The sequence below is a fragment of the Fringilla coelebs genome (genome assembly GCF_963513975.1).
Source record: "Fringilla coelebs genome assembly, chromosome: 22".
Lineage (NCBI taxonomy): Eukaryota > Metazoa > Chordata > Aves > Passeriformes > Fringillidae > Fringilla > Fringilla coelebs.
Window position 1 is genome coordinate 8252644 of NC_140048.1, and position 21085 is coordinate 8273728.

Here is a 21085-nt window from a genome sequence, read left to right on the forward strand (position 1 = left end):
TAGGGGCAATGTCCACAGCAGCCATGAATTCCAGTGCCAGCCTCTTCCCTACCCAGTTTTGTAAGGGATTTCCCATTGAATTGGTGCTGTTCCCTGTGAAATAATTATCCATCCACAAACTGTGCTTACACTTTATTAAAAAATAGCCAGTAGTGAAAGGTTCCAGTCAATAAAATTCCCAACTTTTATATTACAGTATTAAAGGCTTAATTTAACAGTCCCCCTGGTATGAAATGGCAGCTTGGTTACACTGGGGAGGGGGGAGGTTACAGGAGTTTGCATGTGTAGCTGGGGTTAAAAAAGAAATAATGGAAATATTCTGAAGCCAGAGGAGGAAAAGGAGCCTTAGACAGGGGACAGCACTGTCACCAAGCCATCAGGGCTGGACCTGCTCTGCAGCAGATCCAAGCTGGGCAGCACAATCCCCTCCTAGACTCAGGGACAGAGGCTGGGTGTGCAATTTCCTTCATGATGTTTGTGTCTGTCCAGGCCAAAAGCATTGAAAGGAGCAACATTCCCCACTCACATGCAGGTGTGACCCCCAGTGCTTCCAAAGCAGCAGGAAAGGAGTGAAAGGTGCTTGGTCCTGTCAGCAGCATCAGCTGGGAATTTCCCAAACAGGTTCTGCTTTTTAAGCTCTGTCCCACCTGCACTGCTCCAAGGAACGTGTGACACCTTCCTGAGCCTCCTCCATCCTGGGCAAGTGACCCTTGATGGCCCCCCCCGAGTGCAGGGCAGGAGTCCTGGGCTGGCTCCACCCTGGGAGGGCTCAGGAGTCGATCCTTCCATAGGAGGAAAACACTGTGGGAAGAGAGGGAGCTCAGTCAGCAGCACTGCAGGGCTCAGTGAGCCTGGGAAAGGAGCTTTGGGTTGTGTCACATCAGGGTCCCTTTACTGTCTCTGTGTTACACAATGTGACACAAATATTGCAAGCAGAGATTTGCTCACACAGGTGTGATTTTTTGGACAGTCCTTGCTCAGGTTGGAATCAGCTTCCTCCAGGGAAAAGCCCCATCTGTCCCACCCAACTTCTGAGCTCTGGTAATTCTGAGGCTGCAGAGCTGCTTGATTTGGGATCTGTTAAAGGATTTTCCTGGCTATTTCCCTGTGCCTGGGACAGAACAGGCTCCACCTTTCCCAGTGCATTTTTAGGTACTTACTTCTCTCCCTCAGCCCCTGCCCGAAGCTGCAGTAGACGTGAAGCAGAGCCCAGAACAGAACAGATTTTATTGTGACAGAAATGCAGGAGCCAGTGATGAAAGCAGCTTCCAGGGTGTAAGAATTGCCTTTGCCCCACTCCCTGATCACCTGCAGGAAAAGGGAGACACCAAACCATCACCACCTGCTGCCACAAAGCCTCGAAGCCACAACATGCAACCAAGCACTGGATTCTGACAAGAGTCACCAGGTAGGAATTGGGGGAAAAGAAAAAAGAAAAACCCAACAGGTCACTTGGAAACCATCTGAGTTTTCTGATTTCATGATGTCCAGACAGTGTGGAGTCCTGCTGTGCTCTGCCAGCTCAAACAGGCTGGGAATGATGGCAAGCTGCATGTGATCAATGCATCCCTGAGGCTGTGGGGGGAAGGATGAGCAGCACTGGCCACTCCCAGCATCCCAGCCCTGCCCAGCATCAGCAGCCTGGCTTCCCCTTGCCCTCCTCACCTCCTCTCACACATCTTGTGGGAGGTGCTCATTGATAAAGGTTTTATCAGTGTTACAGAGCCAAAAAATTGCCCCAAACTGGGGATTGTTGGCCTTGCACTGCTTTGTTTTGGCTACAACAGGATCCACAGCTGTGGGAGCTGCCTAAGAAATTCTTTAAAATGCAAAAACTGAGCCCTGGTCAAATGCTCTGGCACCACTTGAGACTTGTGTGAGGGAGGGGAGGCATTTTTGAGGAGTTGAGTATCTTGAACAAGAATTTGTTTCATTTTTCCCTCATCATTCTTTGCAGGGACTTCCAGAGCATCTCCCTCTGATCAGTTCAAGAGCAACTTTACTTCATCCCTGTCCTGCAAAGTTGATCCTGGAGAGGCAGGATGGGCTCTGCTCTCTTGAAATCCAGCAGGAGCTGCGGGGAAGGGTAAAGCAACACCTCTGGGACCCCCCAGCCTTGCTGCCCTTACCGTGTAGAGCAGGTAGATGAGATAAACCACCTCAGGCACATTCTGCACCAGGAAAATCCACACCAGTGGTTTCAGCTCTTTTAAAATCTGCAAAATAAGATGAGGTACAGCTTTTTAAAGGTGCTATATAGTCTAAAAAAAGCTACATAAAGTTGATTTTTCATAGCATTCCAAGTGTTGGTTAAGCTGAGTTCTGGATTTTAGCTTTGCTCTCCATTTCCCTTCTCCAGCTTTGGTTTTTAGCAGGAAATTCAGGCTCTGTTTTCCCCTCAGCTGGGCCAGGAGTGATGAGACCTTTCTCTCTGGGCACACTCAGATTTTTCTCTAGCAGCTGAATGTTTTCATAGGTAACAGACTGAAAGCTCCCTGTGGCTTTTTCTCCACTTTTCTTTCTGCTACACAGAAGTGCAGTCCCTGAGGAGTGAAATGTGGGAGAAGCAAGAGGATTGAAGTGCCAGGAGAATTTAATTTCACAATTCATCCTGGGGCTTGGCAAAGAAGAAAGGGACTGCAGCAGCCCTGGGCTGGGAGGGCAGGTCTGAGCAAAGGAAGGAAAAGCAGCTGAGCCACTGGGGGTGGGAGCAGTGACTGTGCCAGTGTTAGGATTGCATTTGATGCATCTGATCAGCACCAGGTTCCCCCCAAACCCCAAACTGATGTGTTTTAAAAGCACAATTGTAGCAAGAAAGCCATCAAAACACATAGGGAGCTGTATTTCAGCTGTCAGGAATTTGTGTGAATGACTAAAGCAAACACCCCAGGAGCCTAAACCAACATCCACCCTCAAATACCCCTAAACTCCTTCCTGGTAATAAAAAACCCACTTATCTGATGTACTTTGGCCCTGATTCTGCAATCATTCTTGGAACAGAGGCTCAAGATTTCAGAGGAGGTTTGGTCTGATGTGGAAAATGCCATTTCAGGTTCACAAATCTTTAGGTTAACCTGGAAAGTGTCCCTGAGCTTTGAAGGAGATGCCCTGACAAAGGACCCCTCATCTTTCTGGTGTGCTTCCCTAAGGATTTAAGGCCTGGAGAACTGCTCCCAGTTCACCCAGCAGTGGCAGAGAGGCAGAAATATTGAGGACAGTGTGATCCTCCAGATTTCATTAAAGTGATCAATGACTGAGACTAAAACAATGTCCCTCAGAATGGCCCAGTGACAAGGTGACTTTGTTTCACTCATGTGCTCAGCTCAGACACGGATTTAAACAAAACCTGGCTTCAATATTGTTGCTGCTCTGCTTTTCTCCCTCCTGGCTCCCTTCCCTGAGCCTGTGGGGGTGAGGATGGGCAGTGCCAGGGGCTGTGTGGCCCTGGGGTGCCCTGCAGCTGCACACTCACTGCAGTGATGCCCACGGTGACCTTGAGGCAGCCCCAGACGACGCCCGTGGCCGAGATGATGTTGTGCAGCAGGGTGACCTCGTGCAGGCTGATCAGGAGGATGCACAGGCACAGCTGGGGGAGGCAAACGTTGCATGAAATCATTCCTGGAAAAAAATATCTGCCACAAACTCCCTGCAACAGCAACTTGGGCACAGGTCTAAAAGCTGAATTATTCCTCAAGCAAGGAGAGAGGTAATTCCCTGTGTGACAGAGCAGACAGAGCACAGTAAAGCTGCAGTAAATAAGGGTGAGGGATGCTTACAGAGGTAACAGGCCTTGGGCTCAGTTCCCCCATCTGTAATTTCATTTTCTGTCTCACTGCCCTGCTGGTCAAGTTCCCCTCTCCCACTCCAGAATCATTTCCTCAATGCTGGAGACTGGAGGCTGAGATGGGCAGGAATAACCTTGCTTATTTCAGGAGGCCATGGGTGGGCTGGAGCTCCTGGATGCAACTGTTTTTATGGATGAACTTCCCCAAAATAAGCTTCTTTTGTGCAAGACAGTGATGAAATATATTTTGAACCATTTGGATGGATTTTAGCTAAGCTCTGACAAACACATGGAGCTACAATAATTCAGTTAATACAATAAAGGTAAGAGAGAGGGTTGCTCTTGGAAAGGAATAATTCAACTCAGCCAGTCCAAGATATCATCAGGAAGAGGGGAAAAAGGGAATCTCTGTACCTGTGCCTGCAGATCAAAAGTGAGCATGGAGAAGCAGAGGTTGAGCATGAAGTACTGGGCCTGGAGGCTCTCCAGGGCTCCCCCCACCCGGAATGCCATCATGGACTGGCTCTGGATGAGGATGAGGGCACAGATGACATCGAAGGAGCCCACCAGCAGGATCAGCACAAAACGGGCCTGAGGGAACACAACACCATGGGGCTGGCACCAGGCTGGCACTGGAACCCAGCAGGGAACACACAGCAGGAGCAAAACCTTCACAGAGACTGGTGCTGAGTTCCCTTCCCCACTGGGGACAGGGGGCTGTTCTCAGTGCTGGACTGGCAGAATTCCAAGAAACACAGGTTTGTGTCTGTTTGTATCCACTCTGCTGGAATTAACACTCCATTTTTCCTGCTTTAAGGATGGCTCAAGTGGTAAAACATCCTTCAGGGTCACTGTCACATTCACATTTTCTGGAAAAAAATCCCTTCACCCAGGGTTTTTCTCCTGGGAAGCTGAGGTGCCTCAGAGAAAAAGGAAAACAAATTCTTATCTCATTGCTTCTCCTGTGTTGTGCTCATGTGGAATGTGGTTGGGGATTGTTCACCCACAGGTGATTGTTGCATTCTGCTGGGAGTTGTTTTGACTCTCTGGACAGTCAGGGCCAAGCTGTGTCTGGACTCTGGAAGGAGTCAGGAGTTTTCATCTTTTTATCATTCAGTAAATGTCCTTTCTGTATTCTTTAGTATAGTTAGTATAGCATTCTTTAATATACTACAGTATCATAAAATAATAAATTAGCCTTCTGAGAATGTGGAGTCAGACTCATCATTCCTTCCTGCCACGGGGCACCTCATAAATAGATTACACTGATATGAAAAGATTTATAACTAGAAATTATTCTGGCTCAGGAAGCAGAGTTACAGTAATCCAAGTTACAGTTAGAGCAGTAAAAAAAACCAAACCTAAAATTACTTTTCACATTTATAGCAGGCTTTGCTTTGAAGTTCTTGTTTAATATTTAAACTGCTGACTTGGCTGTGCATCTTAAAAGGAACCTGCATTTCTTTGATGCCTGTTCCTTATCGGCCTCACCAACCCAGGCTGCTGCAGGTAAAGTGTGTTTCACTGAATGATAAATAAACTGAATTGGCAAAGCTGCTTTGCTCCCTTCCCCCTGGCTTGGCTGCCACCTCTGAATAGTAATTTTTGGATGACTTCAGAGCTTTTTGAGAAATATGTGATAAAAAGAAAGCACTTCCTGGAAGCACAGCGAGTGGGAATTTAACTACAAACCTTAGGAAGGGCTGGAATACAATCCTTTAAAAATTGTACTGCTGTGAAATGCAAACAAGATAAGCTGGAGTGGCATCACTGCAGCTTTTTGTTTCCTTGCAGGTTCCCAGAAATCTCACAAATCCCATTTGAGAGCGCTGGGTAATGGCTGTGCCTGGGGGCTCCAGCTTTAGATTTATTTATTTCAGCCAGACATTCCACAGGGGGAAAGCTGAAGCAGGGCAGGTGAAGGATCCATTTTACAGTAATTTTGTGTAATTCTTTGATATTTCTGTTATTTTTGGGTGCTGCCATAAGGAAACTCAGACACCAGCTCAGAGAAGATTTGCAGTTGTGGCTGTGCATGTTTTGTTGTGCAGTAGAGATAACTCAGCCTGTTCTCAGTTATCAGCAACAAAAATACATTCATGCACAAGAAACACAAAAATACAAAATTAATACTAAAAAAAACCCCCAACTTTGTATTTAAAATACAAAAATTTAAATACAAAAAAATACAAATATATTATATATATCTATTATATCAATCTATATTTCTATTATATACAATAGATAATATTTCTATTATATATGAGATATTATAATATAGATGTAATTAATAAAATAATAAAATTATAAATAAAATCCTATAAATAGAATATATAAATAGAAAAATAAATAATATATGTGTTAAAACATATATATTATATTAATTATATTTATAATATCATATATGAATATAATACATAGATATGATAAATATAATAATTATCATATACAAAATAGTGTATATAGTATTTATAATAGTATATGGTATATACAATAATAATATATAGTAATGTGTATTAAAATATAGAATTGATTTTTTAAATAGTAATAATTAATTTTTAAAAATATAATAATTTGTTTTAATATATTAAAATTATATATATAATGATTGATTTTTATATATAAATATATACAAAAATAAAAATATTGTGTGTGTGTATATATAAATAAATAAAATATATTATCTGTGTTACCACAGACATCCTGCCTTCCCACTGCTGCATTTTCAGCCCCAAGCAGGGTGGGAAGGAGAAGCTGCAGAGGAGCAGGGACTGACCAGGAGCTGAGGTTTCTGCCCAGCAGGGAGCAGGGTGAAGTTGATGATGGAGCGCAGCATCAGCAGCAGGATGGAGAGCACGAACACCACGAGCTCCTGGCGGTTCTCCTGCAGGATGCCCCTGCTCACATAGTACACACAGAACACTGGGGAGAGAGGGAAGGTCAGTGCCAGCTCAAATGGGGCAAAACTCCCAATTCTGCACCCAAAGTGGAAGGGTCAGAGTGGCCCTGAGGCTCCTCGCTCTTGGTTCTTACCAAGGAGCTTGAGTCAGGTAAGTAAAACACTCCTCGCTGTGTTTAGGACACAAAAAACTAAATAATTAGTTATTATTATTATTTCATTTTCATTACTATTTTCATTATTTCCTCCATCCAAACTGGGTTTCTTACCAACTCCAACCAGCTGAATCAGGGAAATGGTGAAATCCTCCTCAGTCTGGCTCACCAGTGTCTCGATGGTCAGCCCTATGACACTCAGCAGGGACAGAATAGTGACACAGAAATAGATCCTCACAGGGAAGGAGAGCTCTGAGCATGGTTTTATCTGTAAAGGGAGAAAATTCTTCAATTATTCATGCAGAATAAACTCAGTGTTGTTCCTAAAAATCACATTGAGGCAAGTGTGGGAAATGAGTGCAGGGTTTCCTTTGGGAAAAGGAAGAGAAACTCCCAAACTGCTGAGGAAGGGGGAAGTGTAACTTTATTTTATAATTCATCTCAGCCTAGATAGTCCTGGTTTATACCCACAGCCTGACTTTGTGCCTCACAGGCCATGGTGTTATAACCACTGGACACTGCCCACATACACACCTGACAGAGCATGGAAATAACATTCTCCCACACTTTCACTTTTATAAAACTGTAAAGACAAGGTCAGTGTTCTGAGGAAGGCAAAGTCCTTCTTTTCTTTTATTAAAATACTTCAGGTGGAGCAAGATCCTGGCAGGAATTTAACGCTTGGTTTGTTCAGCTGGAGGAGACTGAGGGGAGCTCAGGGGCTGCAGGACCAGCTCTGATCCCTGCTCTGGGACAGGGACACCCCCAGGGAACCCCTGGAGCTGGGCCAGGGGGGTTCAGGGTGGCTTTGGGAAAGGTTCATCCCCCAGAGGGTGCTGGGCACTGCCCAGGCTGCCCAGGAATGGGCACAGAGGCTGCCAGAGCTCCAGGAGCTGGCAGGGGCGCCCAGGGAGGGATTTTGGGGGGGATCAATGATCCTGAGGGGTCCAGGAGCTGCCCAGGGTGGGATTTTGGGGTGATCAATGATCCTGAGGGGTCCCAGGAGCTGTCAGGGGCGCCCAGGGTGGAATTTGGGGTGATCAATGATCCTGAGGGTCCCAGGAGCTGCCCAGGGTGGGATTTTGGGGTGATCAATGATCCTGAGGGTCCCAGGAGCTGTCAGAGATGCCCAGGGTGGGATTTTGGGGGTGATCAATGATCCTGAGGGTCCCAGGAGCTGCCCAGGGAGGGATTTGGGATGATTCATGATCCTGAGGGTCCCAGGAGCTCTCAGGGGTGCCCAGGGTGGGATTTTGGGGTGATTCATGATCCTGAGAGTCCCAGGAGCTGCCCAGGGTGGGATTTTGGGGTGATCAATGATCCTGAGGGTCCCTTCCAGCTCAGGACACTCCACGGTGCCGTCAGCAGAGCTGTGCCAAGCCTCGGCGAGCTGACCTCCCCGCTCCACCTGACTTCGCAGGCGGATTTGAGCCATGTTTTACCACACACCTCCCCCCCGGGGCAGAGAAACGCGGAGGACAGCGGCAAGCCGCCCGCAGCAGCGGAGATGTACTCACGGGGCCGCAGGGCGTGGGGATGAGCTGCCGGTGCCGCGGGGTGAGGTTGGGCAGGCTCGGCCCCGCCGCAGCCGCGGCGCCGCTGTGGGAGAGAGAGCGGGGCCGTCAGGGGGCCGTACCACCCCCACCGCGGGGGGAAACCGCCCGCGACCCCCCATCCCCTCCACGGGCGCCTCCGGGGAGGCGTGGGGAGGCGCCCCCGCGCCGCGCGTGGTGCGGCCCTGCCCGGCCGTACCTGCCGTCCATGGCGGCGGCCGCGCCTCGCGTCCCGCCCCGGCCGCGGGCCCTACATGGCTGCGGAGGGGTCCCGGCGGCGCTTCCGGGGCCGACCCGCCCCGCGTCACTTCCCCGGCACGGGCGGGAAGCGCTGCTGGGCTCCTCCCGGGCGGCGGGGCCGCCGCGCTCCCGCCCCTCCGCCCCGGGGGTCCCCTCGGCGCTGGGCAGCCCGCCCGGCTCGATGGAGGGGCGGCCCGCAGCGAGGCGCTCTGCGCGGCTCTGCCCGGCTGTGCGTGCCCCGTAACCCCCCGCTGCTCGGCTGCCTTTCCTCGTGCTTTTGGTAAAATGGCCTCCCCGCCGCCGCGGGGACAAAGGGGCGAGCCCGGCGCTCCGCTCCGCCGTGCCCGGCCAGCCCCCGGGGCCCGGCGGTGCGCGGCCGGACCCGCCTCTGCAGCGCGGGGCTCCGGGCACGGCAGGGGATGGGCGGCCGGAGCCCGGTACTGCCCAGCCTGGTGCTGCCCAGCCCGGTACTGCCCAGCCCGGTGCTGCCGGAGCTCGATGCTGCCGGAGCTCGGTGCTGCCGGAGCCGTGGGAGCGCCGGGGCTGCGGCAGCAGCGAGCGGGGAGCGCAGGTGCCGGCCGGGATGCGCTGAGGGCTCCGGGGATGGAGGGATGGGATGGAAGGATGGGAGCAGCGAGCGAGCCGCGGAGGAGGATCCGAGGCAGGCCCGGGCAGGGGGATGGCGGTGCTCGCAGCCCCTGGGCCCGAAGGCTCGGTCTCGGTGCTCCCGGGAGGGCTCCGAAGCCGCTGCGGGCACCGGGGATGGGGATGGAGCGCGGTCGGGGATGCGCAGGGAAGGCTCTGGCAGTGGGTGAGCAGAAACACGGCTGGAGTGGCACAGAGCGCTGAGCTGTTTCAGCTTTTCAGCGTCTTCTGCTGTATTTGCGGTGTTTGTAACATCTTGGATGCAAAGCAGTGTTGATGAGCGAGGCTTGCTCAGGGTGCTGGATTTTGTGCTTTTGCTGCGTTGGGAGCAGTGTTTGAGTGACCTTTTGCGTAACAGATGAAGGGTCACGGACAAAAACCTTTGGGTTTTCGCTGTCACATCAGCCTCAGCTTCTCCAGCCCTTGCAACATATTTGAGCTTTATTTTCTGTTTGTGTAAAGCCGACTTTCTGAAGTTCTCTGTGGATATTTTTTTCCACCATAATCGTTACTAAGAGCATAGTTAAGGGTTGGAGAAGATACAATGAGAGTGAGAGGCACTCACACTGCCCGTTCTTTGTGAGTAATCCAAGAGAAACCACTGCCAACCACTGCCACGTTTTCATCTGTTGGTAAACATCAGCTGCTGGTTGGCCTTGAGGGAGGAAGACTGAATTAGTTCCAGATGGAGAACTCTTTCAGCCCATTTAGACTTTCCAGTTGATTAAAGCCAGCAGGTCAGTAATTTAGGGGAGTAATTTTGTTGTTATTTGCTGTTCTGCTCCGTGCCGTGTGTGGAATCAGTGATATCAAATCTGATATCAAATCTGATATCACAGTGCTGCTGAGGGTGGGGCTTTGGTTGTGCTTAATTGGTCTTGCTTTTAATTAAGTTGTATAAACAGAAAAGATATTTTAAACGCTCTGCTAATTAACTAGTTTGAATGTAGTGGGGTATTTTTTTAATGACCTGGAAAAGGAGGAGGAGTCAAGAATCCATTTTTCTGAGCAAATGCTCTTGGAGAACGTTGATCTTTTTTCAGAGTTTTGTGTTAAACTGGTTTAGCACAAGTTTGTGGTTTAATGTGATTGTGTCAGAGTCCCATACCTCAGTGTGCTGCTGGCATGAATCCCTGGAAAAATGGGAAGAGATAAGGGCAGGGGGATGGAAATCTTCAGTGCATGGCTGTAGTAACCAGAGGATGTGAGGAATGGAAAATTTCACTGGGAAGCAGCTGCTGTGTTCAATATCTGACACCAGATATTGAACTCCTCAGTGTCTCTTTGGGATTTATTTGAGGTGCCACATTGGGCATTTCAAAAGCATTAAAAATAAAATCTTAAAGAAACTAGAGTGAGCTGCTCACAAAATCAGGGCAGGTGCAGTAGCTCTTGTTAGAACTCTGGTATTTCTCTTTCTTTCACAGGGTGGTTTTGTTGTTCTCTCTGCTCTGCTACTGTAACTTGCCACATTTTGTGTAATTTGTAAATTTTTTGCCGCCAAATCTGTTAAAAAGGCTTTAAGAATTAGTTGTAAGTGCTAACATTGGATTGGAAGATGTAGCAAAATGAGGAAGGTTGCATTATTCCCATGTAATTAAATAGATAACCACTCTGGGAAGCTCTTGGACGTATTTCCCTCCTTTTTTCACCTGGATGCATTTACCAGGGTAGCTCTGGGGTTACAGCCCTTGATCATTGTTCTCTGTCACTCAGGTTGATAACAGGTTCATTAGTCTGAAGGGCAGAGGTTCCTGCTTGGATTGGCTGGGTTGGGAAGATTTTTCTGGGGAGTGTTTAAAGACAGACTGAGATCACAGACACTCTAGAATCTGGAAGAGGAGTTAGTTATAATTGGAAAGGCTGTCTTGAGGTGCTCCAGAGGGAAAAGGACACAAAACCACAAAGTCTGGTGGGTGGGTGGGTGTTATTTTAGAATAAAAAACCTCCCTAAGATTAGTTCTTGTTGCTTAATCTTGGCATGAAGACATCAGGAGTTCAAAATGCAGCCTTAGGGATTACAGAAGTCTCTTTGTCTTTCATGAAGTGCAGGTGAAATGTGCTGTCTTTGCTGCATTAGGGATAGAAAATGTCACACATGTTTTTTTTCCTTTTTTCCCTTTTTTACCCCCCCTTAGGCAGAAAACATGGAGCAGCCCACATGAAGAATCCTTTGGAGTTTCTATTCCTACAAGATGTTCTTTGAAGGACCAAACCCAGTTTTCCAGGCCCCTGGGAGATGAAGCATTGACCACATGACGTTTTTATTTCAACAAGTTCTTTGTCAGCCTTGCTTTTTGTGAAGGACAAAGAATATTTTGAAATATTTATTTCTTCACCTCACCATGACGAGCGCCCTGACCCCAGAGGCCCCGAGCCCTCCCCAGCTGGAGGAGAAGCCAAAAGGAAAATCCCTGTTCCAGCTGGGCTCCCTCTTTGCTCACAGGAGTGAGAAGTTTGTGATTGCTCGCAGTGACAGCTTGCCAGAGGAGAATGTCCTGAAAATCACAATCACAGAGACCACGGTCATCGAGTCCGACCTGGGCATCTGGAACTCCCACGCCCTCATCTACCTCACCCTGTGGTTTTTCTTCAGCTTTTGCACTCTGTTCCTTAACAAATACATCCTGTCCTTGCTGGAGGGAGAGCCCAGCATGCTTGGTACCCTGCTTTTCCTGAATTCCGGGGGGAATTTGGTTTATTTAATGGAATGGGAGCCCCAAAAGCTGCCAGAACTCCTGGAGCATTTGGATAATGCTGGCAGGAACAGGGTGGGGTTGTTGGGGTGTCTGTGCAGGGATGAGTGGGGTTGGATGATCCCTTCCAGCTCAGGATGTTCCATCATGCTATGATTGATCGTCCCAGATCATCCCATATAACGCTGAGGGAGAGAATGGTTCAACTGAAGTGAAAATTGTTTGGTTTGGAAGGTGCAGAGGGGGATCTTGGGGCTGGGAACTTGGGATTTTGGCCTTTAAAGTTCCATCATCCTATGATTAATAATTCCAAATTGTCCCACATAAAGCTGAGGGAGAGAATGGTTCAATTGAAGTGGAAAATGTTTGGTTTGGAAGGTGTGGGGAGGGATCTTGGGGCTGGGAACTGGACTTCTGACATTTAAAGTGGTTTCTGCCACCGTCCTTTCCTCCACTTGCTGAAATTTCCCCTGTAGAGGAGCTTTAAGAGGGGAAAAAAAGGTAATTTTTTGGTTTTCTGTGCTGGAGGGTTTGACAAAAAGTCAAATTTTGAGTAAATTGTTGATGCTCTCCAGAGCTGTGCAGTACACGTTGCCTTTGGTGATCTCTGTTGTCCAATGGCCATTTCAGTTCTTTTTTTCCTTCTTAAGGAGCAAACAAAGGGCACTTTATCTGTGAACCAGGTTTATAAACATTTGTTTTATAGAAGTAAAGTGCTTTTGTGAGAATATATAAAATACACACTGCCAAAACCACCACAGACACGTTTGTGTAAGAGATTTTCTTGTCACATTCATATTTTCTGAAAAATCCCTTTGCCCAGGATTTTTCTCCTGGGAAGCTGAGGAGCCTCAGAGAAAAGGAGAATAATTAATCTGATTTGCTTCTCCTGTGTTTTGCTCATGTGGATGTGTTTGGGGAATGTTTACCTCACAGGTGATTGTTTCATTGGTTTTATGTGAATTGTTTCGACTTGTTGGCCAACCAGTGCCAGGCTGTGTGGGGACTCTGGAGAAAGTCAGGAGTTTTCATTATTATCCTTTTAGCATTTAGTAAATATCCTTTCTGCATTCTTTAGTATAGTTTAGTATTCTTTAATACAATATAGATCATAAAATAATAAATTAGCCTTCTGAGAACATGGAGTCAGATTCCTTCCTCCATCTGGGGCAATGCAGATACAATATTTCCTCATGACAATTGATTTGTTGTGTTCCTGTTTGTGATCTGGCTTCATTTCCCCTCTCGGATCCTCCCTTAGGTGCTGTTCAGATGCTTTCCACCACCTTCATTGGCTGCATCAAGATGTTTGTCCCTTGCTGTCTGTACCAGCACAAGACCCGAATCTCCTACCCCCCAAATTTCATCATGATCATGCTCTTTGTCGGATTAATGAGGTAAATAAAAAACATTCCCTGCTCTAGCTTTGTTAATATTTCTGCTTTTCCAAACCAAAGTTCTGTTCCTGTGTCTCTCTGACTTTTTATCCTTGATGAGGTGTTTGGAGTATTCACCTTTCTTCCCCCACAAAAAATATCCCAGGATAATCTTATTTTTATTTGCTGTTCTTTGCCCAGATTTCAATTTTTTGCCTTCCCATCAGATTTACATTTTTTCAGACCTCACTTCTCTTTCCATTTACTTTCTTCCTGCTCTCTTTTGAGGCTGATGTTTGTTTAGCGCATTAATATTTATCAGCCTTTTGCCTCAAAAGTCATCCAGGCTATTAAAATTTATCTTTTGAAAAGTAAATATTTGCTGGGTGCCAGGGTTGTATTAGTTTGTGGTCGAGGAGGGAATAAAAATGCCTGGTTTTGTTTCCTCTGCCCTGCAAAACTGATAAAGAAAATCAGGTAAGTGATAAATTCAATTAATTTCAGAGTTTAAACTGTGGTAATTATGTAGCATATCTAATTTACACTAAAGATGGATAACTGCAGATTAAAGTTTCCTTGGTGAATTTCTGCTTCTCAGAAGATTTTCACTTTTCTAACTGAGCCTGTTGAAAATTTTGGCTTAAAAAATGGTCACTTGAACCTTGGAGTGTGTTAAAAAGTAAATTTGTTTTCTGGAAATCCACTCTGCAGCCAAAGACATTCCACATTGCCCAAGGGTGCCTTTATTTGCTTTAAATAAATAATGTTTAAGCCCAAGTTGAAAGATCTGGCCTTGCAGGTGCAGGAGAAATCTCAGTGCAATTCTTTTTGTGCTGGGTGTCCAAGAGTAGCTCTTGAAGCATTATTTTAATTTCTTCTGGTGCCCTAATTAATTCATTCATTTTTTAAATGAATTTCTTGTGATTTGCTCCTGGTGCAGATTTGCCACAGTGGTCCTGGGGCTGGTGAGCCTGAAGAATGTGGCAGTGTCATTTGCAGAGACTGTGAAAAGCTCAGCTCCCATCTTCACTGTCATCATGTCCCGGATGATCCTGGGGGAATACACTGGTGAGCCCAGAGGGAGATTTAATGCAGCTCTTTTTTATTGCCTGTGCTGGAAGTCTGGCCACAATAAAATATAAAATATGATATAGATATTATGTTATAATAGATGATATTATAATATATAATATCATTACATTATATTACATTAGTATATTATATTATTATATTATATGATATTATGATATATTATAATATACTTTATATATTACAATATACTTTGTATATTATATTATATTATATTAATGATTATTTAACACATATGATATGATATATCATATTATATATATACATATAATATATAATATATATATACACACATATAATATATCATATTATATACAATATATGGTATGGTATGGTAGTCTATGTAATATATGATATAGATCATATATTATACTATATTTTTATTATATCTCATATTATATCTCATATCTCATGTTATATATCTATCTCATGTTATATATCTATCTCATGTTATATATCTATCTCATGTTATATATCTCATGTTATATATCTCATGTTATATCTCATATCTCATGTTATTTCTCATGTCACATCTCATGTTATATTCTATATTCTATCATATTATATCATATTTTATTATGCTATATTTTATTATCTTTATAGTAGATATTTAATATTATGTATTAAATTATATGATATATAATACATTGTATATAAAATATATGATAGAAAATCAAGTATTATAAATGCCCCTGGAAGGATCTACAAGTTTGTAGAATTAAGCAGTTTGGTGGAAGGGGATTGTTGTTATTTTTCTGTCAAGAAATTATTGTGGCTTTCACAAACTGAAGTTCAGCGTGGTCCTTGTGTTTTATCAGAATGAAATTCTGAAATGAAGTGGTGTTGGGAATTTGAAGTTGTGTTGATTGTCCCCAGTCTAACAAACCCCCCTAACGAGCTGGGCCCTTCCCTCAGGGCTGCTGGTGAACCTGTCCCTGCTGCCCGTGATGGGAGGGCTGGCGCTGTGCACGGCCACCGAGCTCAGCTTCAACATCCTGGGCTTCTCTGCAGCCCTGTCCACCAACATCATGGACTGGTGAGTGCCTGGGGAACAAGAATTTAATTAATTTCATTAGGAGAGGAAAGGAATTGCCTAACACCGTTCACTCTGTGCACTGCGTTGAGATGTTGGTATTGGAAATGGATTTTTAATAAATTATTCACTCATATCTAAGAGCATTATTGAGATTAAATAATAAAATTCATTGCATCAAACTCCTTTCTGTACTTGTAGAAAACATTTACCCACCTGAGGATTGATTAATTGATTGATTTGTCCTAATTAAAATACAGCTAAGTGGTAGGTTCATTACATTTAATTTTTTAAAATTTTTCCTTTTTCTTCTCTAGTTTGCAAAACGTCTTTTCCAAAAAACTCCTCAGTGGAGATAAATACAGATTCTCGTGAGTATTCCAAATATTTCAGGTTTGGTTCTCTTAGGGCTGCATAAAGAAATTAAATATTGATCATTGTATTGCACCAAGGTAAATCTCATCACCTCTATCATTTTATCAGGGTAAGGAAACTCCCCTGAGCTCCCACTGCAAGTTTCAGAACTCCCAGAAATAAATAAAATAGAAATAGAAATAAAATAGAAATATTTATACAAATATCTATGTGTTTTATATAAATATCTATATATAACTATGTATGGTTATATGTAATTATAGGTATTTATAAAGTATTTATTCAATATATATTTATTTAAGATAATATATAAATATATAATGCAAATATTTTATCATTATTGTATATTAAATTTTTTATATTTTATAAATATTTATATTAAAAATAAATAAAATCCCCCCAAAATAATATTTTCACAGCAATCAGAAACCATCCTGAACATTGCTGGGTGTGCAGAAAGCAACTTTTGAACTCTGAAACTTCAACCAAGAGTAAATTCTTGTGCTAAAAACCACCTTTAATAACATATTTGTACTTTACATGAGATAAAAAGCTACTTTTGGTTTTCTGTGCCTTTCAGCTTCAGCTCCTGAGAGCAAACCTCTGTCTTAGCTTTGAAAAATGAAGTTTTAATTTAATATTTTAATTTTTTTTTTAATTTTAATATTATTTTTCTCCTTTGTAGAGCCCCAGAGCTTCAGTTCTACACAAGTGCTGCTGCTGTGGTTATGCTCATTCCAGCCTGGATATTTTTCATGGTAATTTGAATTCATTATTTTATTGAATTTAGGGATTTTTTTAAAATTAATTTAGTTGTTTTTTCTTGTACTTGTGAGCAGAATGTTCAATAAATGTTACTCTTAAAATTTGCCTTTTATTCTTCCCATTAAAAAAAAAATTAAAAATTAATTTTTGATTTTTTAAAAAAAATCAGCCTGAAATATAATTCATCCAATGTTTGCAAGAGATTGGGGCAGTAAAAAAGAGAAATTTATAAAAGAAATAATTGAGTATAGACATGAGTTCATACCAAAAACCTGAATTTATCTCAGGATTCTTGAGTCCAAATCGTGATTCTGGCTCAGTGCATTTGAGATAAAGACTTGAAACAAAATCTGGAGTATTTGTTGATTTTTTGGTTCAGTTTCATGTGGAGGACAGGAATATTCACTCTGAAAACAAAATTTTTTTGAGAAACATTTACAGGATCTAAATATTCTGTACGTTTTAGGTTTTGTTGGGCTAAAATTTAAATTTAAAACTCTCCCTGCTTCTAACAGTTGGGTGATAAATCATTTTTAGATTTTTCTCATAAAGTGCTAAACCCTTTAATTTATTTTTTTTTTAGGATATGCAAATTTTTTTTGAGAAAAATTTACAGGGTCTGAATGTCTTTTTGGGACCTAAATGTCCTCTATGTTTAGGTTTTATTGGGCTAAAATTTAAATTTAAAACTCTCTGTTCCTAAGAGTTGGGTAGAAAATCACTTCTAGATTTTTCTCATGAACTAAACACTTAAATTAATTTTTTTTTGTGATTTAGGATGTGCCTGTGATTGGGAAAAGTGGGAGAAGCTTCAGCTACAACCAGGACATTGTCATCCTGCTCCTGATTGATGGGGTCCTGTTCCACCTGCAGAGTGTCACAGCCTATGCCCTGATGGGCAAAATTTCCCCTGTCACTTTCAGGTAAAATGATTTCATTTTTTTATTTTCTATTTTTTCATCAGGAACATTCTTTAATTTTCTTTGATCAGAAACACTGTTCTGTATTTTTTGATAAGGAAATGCTCTTTTCTATTTTTTTGTCAGGAACACTATTTTATATTCCTTTTCAGGAATGTTTTTTTATAATTTTATTTTGGCCAGAAACACCATTTTATAATTTTTTGGTCAGGAACATTATTTTCTATTTTTTGGGTAGGAACATTATTTTCTATTCCTTTTCAGGAAGTGAAATTTCAGGTGGTGTTTAAAAAAAAAAAGAAAAACTAAAGGTGTTTTGTAAAGAAATGAATGTGGGGAATCACAGAATGGTTGAGGTTGGAAGTGGAATTTCAGGTGGTGATAAAAAAAGGAGAATTGAGGTTTTGGCAAAGAAATGAGTGAGGGAAATCACAGAGTGGCTGGGGTTGGAAATGGGATTTCAGGAGGTGTTGAGGGGCAAGGCTGAGAGCAAAGCCTGGCTGTGGCACGTGGCAGAGCTGCTGTCCCCCCACATCCCCGCTGTCCCCTGCTGTCCCCTCACATCCCCAATGTCCCTTCATGTCCCCAATGTCCCCTCCTGTCCCCTCACCTCCCCCTGCTGTCCCCTCATGTCCCCTGCTGTCCCCCCACATCCCAATGTCCCTTCATGTCCCCTGCTGTCCCTTCATGTCCCCAATCTCCCCTCATGTCCCCTCACATCCCCAATGTTCCTTCATGTCCTCCCACATCCCCTGCTGTCTCCTGATGTCCCGGCTATTCCTGATGGTCCCCCCACATCCCCTGCTGTCCCCACTGTCCCCCCACATCCCCTGCTGTCCCCTGATGTCCCGGCTGTTCCTGCTGTCCCCCCGCTGTCCCTGATGTCCCCTCACATCCCCGGCTGTCCCTGCTGTCCCCCCACATCCCCTGCTGTCCCCTGATGTCCTGGCTGTCCTCACTGTCCCCTGATGTCGCGGCTGTCCCCGCAGCGTCGCCAGCACCGTCAAGCACGCGCTGTCCATCTGGCTGAGCATCATTGTCTTTGGGAACAAGATCACCAGCCTGTCGGCCGTGGGCACCGTGCTGGTCACCGTGGGCGTGCTGCTCTACAACAAGGCCAAGCAGCACCAGCAGGAGACCCTGCAGAGCCTGGCCATGGCCCCACAGCCCCCGGGGCCCACCGAGGACACCGAGCCCCTCGTCCCCAAGGACCTGCAGCCCTACGACTGATGGACAGGGCTGCGGCCTCCCGGCCCAGCCTGGCTCTGCCGCCATCCCGGAGGGGCTGCTCCCAAATCCTCCTGGAGGGGCAGCTCCCAAATCCTCCTGGAGGGGCTCTTCCCAAATCCTCCTGGAGGGGCTCTTCCCAAATCCTCCTGGAGGGGCTCTTCCCAAATCCTCCTGGAGGGGCTGCTCCCAAATCCTGGATGGGGCTGCTCCCAAATCCTCCTGGGTGGGATTGTTCCCAAATCCTGCTGGAGAGGCTCTTCCTCCAATCCTCCTGGGTGGGCTTGTTCCTCTGAGTTCTTGAATTCCTCCTGGATGTGGCTGTTCCTCTGGTTCCTCAAATCCTCCTGGATGTGGTTGTTCCTCTGAATTCTTCCTGGATGTGGTTGCTCCTCTGGTTCCTCAAATCCTCCTGGATGTGGCTGTTCCTCTCGTTCCTCAAATCCTCCTGGACGTGGCTGTTCCTGTGAGTTCCTGAATTCCTCCTGGATGTGGCTGTTCCTGCGAGTTCCTGAATTCCTCCTGGATGTGGCTGTTCCTCTGGTTCCTCTGAGTTCCTGGCAGGTCTCACCCAGGATTTGAAGCAGGAAGGAGCTGAGAAGGATCCAGGAAAACCTTGGGAACCTGATGCCCCTAAGAGAGGACCTGGAACGTGGCAAACCTGGGCTTTGTTGTCTCTCCTTGACTCCAAACCACATCCAAGCCTGTGCTGGAGGAAGAACTTTGGTGTCCTGTGGGAAAACAACTCCTGTCTCCCTCCCCGTCCAAACAATGTGAAAATGGGGCCCCACCACTGAGTTCTGCAGGCAGAGGGATGCAGTTGGTGCCTGGTGGAAGTTTCTGGATGTTCTCTGCATTTCCTGAGGTGTGGTGCAGAGCTGGAAGAGTCCAAGGAGGGGATTGTCCCACTCTGGCCGAGCCCTGAGCCCCCAAACCCTGCCAGAGCTCCTGGAGCATTGTGACAGCACAAGAAGGGATGCTGGGGTGGATTTTGATTTCTGTGCAGGGCAGGAGTTGGACTGGATGGTCCTTGTGGGTCCCCTCCCACTCAGGAGATTCCATAATTCCAACAGGGATTGGTATTCCCACCCTTCTCTCCCAAAAAAAAACCAACTTTATAGAATTTGCTTGAAGCAAACTGTGGGAAATGAGCTGTGGTGAGCTCCTGCTGCTGGCTACAAATCCAGGATTTGTAGTGGTTTAAAATGTAAAAAAAATCTAAGGTGGAAATATTTCATTCTGATCATTTATTGACAAAACTGAAATGCAAATATTCACACACGTACCCTGTGTAAATGGAGTGTTGAATTCAATATTTGTAGTTGCTTAGAGGTAAAAAACAAACCACTGAAAATTGTGGTGACAAAGGAAGCAGGATCTCTGTATTTCTGTAAAAAGCATTTTGTTGTTTTAATTTCATATTGTTATGCATGAGGAAAGAATTGATGGTTATTTTATATTATTTCTAAGAGTGCAACAAAAGGCTGCCTTTTAGAAACTCAGGGTTATGAGTCTGACCTGTGTGTAAAATATCTAATTTCTGATTATATAAAGAAATTTCAGAGGCATCTGTGACAGATGGGAGGAATATTAACCATACACTGAGGCAAATCTTTATTTCTGCTGCTTTTAATTTTCCTTTTTTTTTAAAGGAAATTTGGTTTTTGTGGTAGATCAAAGATTAAAAGTTCACTTTCCTTTTCAAAATTCTGAAAACCAGTCAGTTTTGACAATAAAAAAAGCACACATGTAGCTACAAAAACATTCACCTGGACTTTTTGGGAACAAAACTTAAAATGAGTGGATTTTAATAATTGCCACTCCTCTGAAAGGTTGGAGCACAGATATGTAATGGTAAAAATAGTGGTTAACAGGAAATTACAATTGGAATTCCTGTAAAATCACATTTCCACACCTCAGTGGTTGCCTGGGCCAGATTCCCCAAAGATCTGAGGGATAAAAATGCCAATTTTTTCATCCTTGTCTATGTGATATGTCTGTGGTATTTTGTTTTCTTTTGTACTCCTGTCACTTTTATAAAAGCTGTGGACTGTGGAAATCTGTGCATTTTTTTAAATTTGTTTTCTGCCAAATACACTGAGACTTTTGAAAGTATAACAACAACAAAAAAAAAGTGTGTTTTGTGTCATATTTCTGCTTTAGGTGGCTCTGCTCTCACATAAATCCCATCATTTTAAAATGATTTTGTTTTTCTGTGACCCTGGGAGGATTTGGGATTGGGATTTTAACCCCTCCTTTGTGTTTTTTCTTTGCCATCTTTTTAGCCTTTGCTTTCCTTCAATCAAACAAACCAAAACCCTTTTTATT

General features: G+C 44.5%; 2 protein-coding genes across 4 annotated transcripts; one reads left to right on the top strand and one right to left on the bottom strand.

Moving 5' to 3' along the window:
• Positions 1–117: 117 nt before the first annotated feature.
• LOC311162193 (uncharacterized protein) lies at positions 118–9902 on the bottom strand (the record flags this gene model as incomplete). Its single annotated transcript, XM_084220400.1, has 10 exons — positions 118–801; positions 1161–1308; positions 2130–2216; positions 3473–3586; positions 4199–4375; positions 6561–6706; positions 6953–7106; positions 8356–8437; positions 8591–9458; positions 9842–9902. 10 exons carry the CDS (start codon positions 9900–9902, stop codon positions 770–772), a joined length of 1869 nt encoding a protein of 622 aa, XP_084076526.1. The 3' UTR covers positions 118–769.
• On the top strand, positions 8775–20840 carry SLC35E2B (solute carrier family 35 member E2B). Of its 3 annotated transcripts, none has more exons than XM_084220064.1 (9): positions 8775–8911; positions 11415–11937; positions 13234–13369; positions 14289–14416; positions 15353–15473; positions 15788–15841; positions 16531–16603; positions 17388–17533; positions 18520–20840. In XM_084220064.1, exons 2-9 carry the CDS (start codon positions 11622–11624, stop codon positions 18758–18760), a joined length of 1215 nt encoding a protein of 404 aa, XP_084076190.1. In that variant the 5' UTR covers positions 8775–8911; positions 11415–11621; the 3' UTR covers positions 18761–20840. The 3 variants fall into 3 exon arrangements, with proteins under 3 accessions (XP_084076190.1, XP_084076192.1, XP_084076191.1); XM_084220065.1 differs by lacking the exon at positions 8775–8911 and adding an exon at positions 9885–10013; XM_084220066.1 differs by lacking the exon at positions 18520–20840 and having other exon boundaries at positions 17388–17756.
• The last annotated feature ends 245 nt before the right edge of the window (positions 20841–21085 follow it).